The sequence below is a fragment of the Lipotes vexillifer genome, unplaced genomic scaffold (genome assembly GCF_000442215.2).
Source record: "Lipotes vexillifer unplaced genomic scaffold, Lipotes_vexillifer_v1.1 scaffold371, whole genome shotgun sequence".
NCBI classification, from domain to species: domain Eukaryota; kingdom Metazoa; phylum Chordata; class Mammalia; order Artiodactyla; family Lipotidae; genus Lipotes; species Lipotes vexillifer.
In genome coordinates, this window is record NW_006786304.1 from 3,293,079 (window position 1) to 3,299,879 (window position 6,801).

General features: G+C 54.2%; 1 protein-coding gene across 2 annotated transcripts in view; it reads right to left on the reverse strand.

Annotated features, from left to right (window-relative positions):
- The window catches only part of ATP1A3 (ATPase Na+/K+ transporting subunit alpha 3), an 18,237-nt gene extending 13,744 nt beyond the window's left edge, over positions 1-4,493 (reverse strand). Inside the window, exons 1-7 of one of the 2 annotated variants that reach the window (XM_007458592.1) lie at positions 4,371-4,493; positions 4,216-4,275; positions 3,871-4,074; positions 2,292-2,405; positions 2,044-2,178; positions 1,492-1,609; positions 1,090-1,358 (exon numbers count right to left, since the gene is read on the reverse strand). In XM_007458592.1, coding sequence (XP_007458654.1) covers positions 1,090-1,358; positions 1,492-1,609; positions 2,044-2,178; positions 2,292-2,405; positions 3,871-4,074; positions 4,216-4,275; positions 4,371-4,373 — 903 coding nt within the window. In that variant the 5' untranslated portion in view covers positions 4,374-4,493. The remainder of the gene's footprint in view (positions 1-1,089; positions 1,359-1,491; positions 1,610-2,043; positions 2,179-2,291; positions 2,406-3,870; positions 4,075-4,215; positions 4,276-4,370) is intronic. The other variant, XM_007458593.1, reaches the window with a different exon arrangement.
- Between the last annotated feature and the right edge of the window lie 2,308 nt (positions 4,494-6,801).

A 6,801-nucleotide genomic window follows, 5' to 3' on the forward strand; every position in this document is an offset into this window, starting at 1 on the left:
CTGCTGAATGATTCCACTGATGTGAAGTGCAAAAGCTACACTGTTTGAAGCCAGTCTATCCTAGGGGTAACCCTGGGGTTGGAGGGGAGGGGCTGAACAGGTCTTGAGGGGGCTTCTGGGGAACTAGATCTGGGTGCAGCTGACCTGGGGTGTGTTCAGTTGCCTCCAGCTCATCAGGCAGCCTTCATATGTGCAACTCTTATTTGTATAGTGTAGGTCAATAAAAGGCCTTTGACTTAGAGTAGCTTTGAATATGCTAATATGGAAAACTTTGCAGGATCTATTAAGTAAAAGCATCAAGGAACAGAATAGTATTCCTAGGATGGTCCCTTCTGTGTACCCTGAAAACAATTACTACACACGTGGCAATATGCCCACCGTTGCCTGGAACAGGGCAGAGAGCCTGCTTCTGGAGGGGGGCTGACGGCTGGACAGTGGGTCGGGACTGTTATTTTATTTTTTAACTATTTTAATGTATTCTTTAGACTTTTTACCATGAGGTTGTGCTTCTTAATTTTGTAAGTTAACTTCAAAAATGATAGGGCTGGGCTTCCCTGGTGGCGCAGTGGTTGAGAGTCTGCCTGCCGATGCAGGGGACACGGGTTCGTGCCCCGGTCCGGGAAGATCCCACATGCCGCGGACCGGCTGGGCCCGTGAGCCATGGCCTCTAAGCCTGCACGTCCGGAGCCTGTGCTCCGCAACAGGAGAGGCCACAACAGTGAGAGGCCCGCATACCGCAAAAAAAAAAAAAAAAGATAGGGCTGTTAGCTCTTTCTGACTGGCAGTGTTTCTCAAGATTCTTTGTTGGTTTTTTTGGGGGGTAGGGCCATGCCTCTCAGCTTGTGGGATCTTAGTTCTCCACCAGGTATTGAACCCGGGGGCCCTCAGCAGTGAAAGCGCAGAGTCCTAACCACTGGACCGCCAGGGGATTCCCTGTTGGTTTGTTTTGTCAATGAGGCCCTCTGAGCCCCAGGACCCTCCTCATTCAACATCTGGCAGGCTTGGCCCTTGATGTCCAAGTTGCGATCAAGATTGTTGCCATCGGGCCCCAGCCCCGTCCTCCCTCAGACCCGAGGGTCCGGGCCTTACAGTGACAGTAGCCAGCAGGCCCTCTGGGACATTGGCCACGATGATGCCGATGAGGAAGATGACAGCCTCGAGCCAGGTGTATCCGAGAATGAGGGAGAGGATGAAGAAGGAGACGCCCAGGAAGACAGCCACGCCAGTGATGAGCTGGATAAAGTGCTCGATCTCAATGGCGATGGGCGTCTTGCCCACCTCCAGCCCGGAAGCCAGAGTGGCGATGCGGCCCATGACAGTGCGGTCACCCGTGGCCACCACCACGCCCCGAGCTGTGCCTGTGGGGTCAGAGGGGACTGGGCTGAGACTCAGCGAGCTTCAGAGGGACCCCAAGCCCCTGAGGCACGTCCATCTATCTGGACGAGCCCAGCCCCACCTGGGTGCCCGAACCACCCCTCCCCGCTGCCTCACCTTCCACACAGTTGGTGGAAAAGAAGGTGATGTTCCGAGTCTCCAAGGGGTTGTCATGAGTGCAGTCGGGGGAGCGGGTCTGGGGCTCTGATTCGCCCGTCAGGGAAGAGTTGTCCACCTGGGGACACAGGAGACAGGTGTCAACCCCGGGCCTGGGGTCAAGGGGCATTTGTCCAGAGGAGATTTCAAGATTTTTGTTTGTTCGTTTGTTTTGTTACTGAGGCTGAAGGCTGTGTCCCTGGAAGTCACAGCTAGAAGTCTGGGTGCCTGTGTCTGGGAGGACAGAGGTTGGGCTCTTGAAGCTGGGGAGGGTACACTGCTTCTTGCCAAGGCCTAAGGTACCTGGAGGTCTGAGGTACTGGATCTGAGGGAGGAGGGGGCCTGGACTCCTGGGTCCTGGGGGAGGAGGGGTCCGGGGGCCTGGACTCCTGGGTCTGAAGGAGGAGGGGGCTGGGGCCTGGACTCCCAGGTCCTGGGGGAGGAAGGGCTGGGGGCCTGGACTCCTGGGCCACTCCAGGAAGGGCAGAGCTGGGCCCCAGGCCCCTGGCCCACCTTGCAGCCGTGGGCTGAGATGATGCGCAGGTCAGCTGGGACTCGGTCTCCGCCCTTGATCTCCACCAGATCCCCGACCACCACCTCCTCAGCATTTACCTGCATCTTCTCACCTTCCCGGATCACCAGGGCTTGCTGGGGGTAGAATGGAGAACAGTCACCTCCCTGACTCCCTCTACCTGGGGTCACTTGGCATAGCCTTGCCCGCCTGTTCACCTCCATCTGGCCCTTTCCTGGGTACCCCTCACCTGGGGAACCATGTTCTTGAAGGATTCCATGATCTTGGAGCTCTTGGCTTCCTGGTAGTAGGAGAAGCAGCCGGTGATGATGACCACGGCTGCCAGCACGATGCCCAGGTACAGCTGTGGGGAGATGCAGGGTCACAGCCCGCCCTGGAGCAACTCCCCACCACCCCCATCCCGAGGTTTGTGGAACCTGGTAAGAGAGCTTTGAGTCATTGGGGGTCTGTATTTGTATGTCTGACCTCAGGTTGTAGCCATTTGAGGGTCTGTGTCTCTGTCTGCCTGTCCATGTTTGAGTCCCTATTTCTTTTTTTCTTTTTTTTAAATGTTTGTTGTTTATATATTTATTTATCTCTCTATCTATTTATTTCTTTATTTATTGGCCATTCCCTGACCAGGGATAGAACCCAGGCCCTCGGCAGTGAAAGCACGGAGTCCTAACCACTGGACTGCCAGGGAATTCCCCTGAGTCCCTCTTTCTGAACATAGATGTGTTTGAGCCTCTGAGTCTGTCCATCTCTCTATTTTGTGGGTTTGTCTGTCTTTCTCCCTGTGTCAGGGAATCTGAGTGTATGCTATTCTCTGTCCATGTGTCTGTCTCTGTTAAAGTCAATGTGTCTGTCTGCCTGCATGCCTGGCTTTAAATGTACGGGACTGTTTGTGTTTGAGTTTCTGTATGTGGATCTCTGTCTCTGTCTCTCTCTGTTGGTCTGCATAGGTCTGAGACTCTGAGTCTGTCTGTTTGCCTGTTTAGGTTTAATTTCTGAGAATACTGTCTGTACTTGATTCTCACATCTCTCTGTCTGTCACCAGGTTATGCCTGAAACTCTGTGTGTGTTTGATTTCCTATGTCTGTCTATCAGTAAATGTCTGTGTCTGTCTGTGCCTATGTGTCTGAACTAGGTGGCCGTGTTTGAATCTGTGTACAAGTGTGACTGTCTGCACTGACTCTCTGCACTGTTGTATATATGTGCATGTGTGCATGTGTGTGTGTGTGTGTGCGAGGATCTCCATGTAGTCAGAATGTGGGTCTGTGTTTATGGGCATCGTGTCTGTTGAGACTGTGTGTGTCCCATGTGTTGAGAGGATGGGACAAATCAGCAAGTGCTTGTGCCTGGGTCTCCATGTGAGCCCACTCACCGTTTGAGCATCTTTCAGGCCATGACCACCTGCTGGTGTCTATCCTCAAGGCCGCTGAGGTCACACAGCTTTGGGATGGACCCCCAACTCACACTTCTTACCGTGTGACCTTGGGCAAGTTACTTGGCCTTTTTTTTGCGGGGGCGGGGGGGTCAAGCCATGAAGCTTGTGGAATCTTAGTTCCCTGGCCAGGGATCGAACCCGTGCCCACTGCAGTGGAAGCGTGGAGTCCTAACCACTGGACCACCAGGGAAGGCCCACACTTCACCTTTCTGAGTCCCAGTTTTCCTCATAGCTTCTCTGGTTCTCTCACTGGGTGATTGTGAAAGTTAGATGAGAAAAAGTTGGAGGCTGGGCTTTGAAAAGTCTAAAGGGAGAAGTGGGGTGTGCATATGTGTCCCTACATGTATGAGCCCTTGGGCACGGCAGGGTGGAGGGCACTCACGTTGTCGCCAGAAGGATCATCCTCGGTGCCTGCCTGGATGCCGTAGGCCAGGAAGCAGAGGATGGCCCCGATCCACAGCAGGATTGAGAAGCCCCCAAATAGCTGGCGGCAGAACTTGACCCACTCTGGGGTGGTGGGCGGCGGCGTGAGCGCGTTAGGCCCATCGCGGGCCAGGATCTCCTGGGCTTTGCTGTGGGTCAGACCCTAGGGGACACAAGACTCCCACAGAACCCTCCTGGAGCAACCGTGGCACCCCCAACACTTCCCGAGTGCCCCCAGGCACCAAGGGTCACGGCTTCCCATCCCCTCCCCCCTCGGACACTTCTCTCTCCGGTCCGGCCCCACCTGCACACAGTCGGTGTTGTATTTCCGGCAGACCTCTTCCACTGACATCTTGTGTTCTGTCTGAGGAACAGGAGTTTGGGGGGATCGGGTGAGTGAGGAGGCCAGGCAGGGGTGGGTGGGGCCTGCTCTGGGTGGGTGCAGAGGGTGGGACTTACCATAGCCACCTCCTTTTTGAGGTCATCCAGGTCCCGGCGGTCTTTGGTGCCCTTGCTCTTCTTGGGCGAGCCCTTGTCATCTTTCTTGTCCTGCGAGGTGGCGACACGATAGCTGTCAGAGCCACCAGACTGCGGGCGAGAAGGGGTTACAAGGGGACACCAGCCCTGCGTCTGTGCAGCTGCGTCTCTGGGCAGGGGCTGGCTCTGGGTGTCTCTCAGAACCCCTGAGTCTCATCTCTTCCTACTGGCCTCTCCGTCTCTGGCTCCATGTATCTCTGGGTCTCTGTCCCTGAGAGTCTCCATCTGGGTCTATCTGTGACTCTCTCTCTCTCTCTCTCTCTGTAGGTCTCTCCCCTTCAGTCTCCATGTGTCTTTTTATCTCTTTGTGTCTTTTTCTCCCTCTCCCTGGGCACTTTGTCTCTTGCTAGGTCTGTCTGTCTCTCGCTACGTCTGTCTCTCTCTCTCTTGATCTGTCTCTCCAGGTCTCTGTGCGTCTCTGTCTTATTCTGTTTTGTCTCTGTCTCCTTGTACCTCTTTATCTATCCTTCTCTTCATGTGTGTGTATCTCTGTCTCTCTGTGGCTGTTTCTCTGATCTCTCTCTCCCTCATCACTTCATATTGTCCATCTCTCTCTCTCTCTGTCTCTCTGTCTCTGAGTCTCTGTGTGTGTCTCTCTTTGATTTTCATCTCTCTCTCTCTCTCTCTGTCTCTGTCTCTGAGTCTCTGTGTGTGTCTCTCTTTGATTTTTGTCTCTCTCTCTCTCTGTCTCTGAGTCTCTGTGTGTGTCTCTCTTTGATTTTCCTCTCTCTCTCTCTCTGTCTCTGAGTCTCTGTGTGTGTCTCTCTTTGATTTTTGTCTCTCTCTCTCTCTGTCTCTGAGTCTCTGTGTGTGTCTCTCTTTGATTTTTGTCTCTCTCTCTCTCTGTCTCTGAGTCTCTGTGTGTGTCTCTCTTTGATTTTTGTCTCTCTCTCTCTCTGTCTCTGAGTCTCTGTGTGTGTCTCTCTTTGATTTTTGTCTCTCTCTCTCTCTGTCTCTGAGTCTCTGTGTGTGTCTCTCTTTGATTTTTGTCTCTCTCTCTCTCTGTCTCTGAGTCTCCGTGTGTGTCTCTCTTTGATTTTCGTCTCTCTCTGATCTCTGGCTCTTTATGTTTTCCATCTCATACAATATTTGTTTCTATCTCTTGACCTCTCTCTCCCTGAGTCTGGCTGAGTCTGTCTCTCTGGTTTCTCTCTGGGTTCCTATCTGTTTCCCAGTTGGTGTGCAGGGATCTCAGACTGTCTCTGAGTGTCCGTATTTTCTGCCTGTATCTTTCTCCATCCTTATCTCTGCTTCTCTCTGATTTCATCTCTCGAGGTACCTCCTTTTCTGTAATGCTTGCTGTGTCTCTCCCTAACTGTCTCTACTGTTTCAACCATCTTGTCTATCTCTCACGATCTCGCTCTGCCATCTTCCTCTCTGCATCTCTCCCTCTCCGAGTCCATCTCAGCATCTCTGTCCTTCCAGTTGAAGGTCTCCCCATATATCACACTCCCTGTCTTTTCTGCCTGACTTTTTCTGGACCTCTCTCCCCAACCCCATGGATGTCTCTGTCTCTCAAAGGACCCATAAAATCTTGGGAGACCCCACAGGCCTGGCAGGAAGGGGGAGGAAAGGGCACTCCAGGTGTTAGTCACAGCTGGGACCAACGCCTGGGAGGCAGCCTACTGTGCACAGGGATGGTGGCCTGGCTGGACATGCAGAGAGTCCTGAGGGCCTTGACTGACAAGCTGTGGGCCTAGACTCTTTCCTGGGGGCTGGTGGGAGCCATGGATAGGTTTGGACAAGGGGTTGGCATGGTTAGGCCTAACCTGTCTGGAGGACAGACTAGGAGCTGGCTGGGATTTGGGATGCAGAACAGCAAGAGGCAAAAGCCCCCGGGCTTGACTTGAACTGGATGTAGCGTGAGGGGGAGTGGCTGAAGTTCCAGTTTGGGGACCTGGGCTGATGGGGAAGGAAGTGTCCTTGGAGGCTGGCAGGAGGGGTGGGGTGAGGCCGGGTCCTGGTAGAGGACCGCTGACAGATCCTAACGGTCCAGGGCCAAGCTGGGATCCCAGGCTCAGTGCAGCTCAGCGCTAATCCCCTCATGACCTTGTAGAGGGTTGAGCTGCCTGCTGTCTGCCCCCAGACTGGGAGGCTGAGCCTGGGAGGCTACTGCAGCCTGGAGGCCTGGGAGCCTGGGTTTCAGGGGGTGGGAGGGAGGCTTGGCCCTGGGCCAGCCCTGCAGCAGCACTGCGTCTGACGTGGAACATGGAGGCTTGGGGGACAGGGAGGACACTCCTCCACCCCCAGCTTCAGGAGGCGTCTCAGACTCCACAGAGGGGTAGACCCAAGGATGGAGAGAGTGGAGATGTAAGGTCATGGGCACAAGTTAGAGAAATAAGAGGAAGGCAGG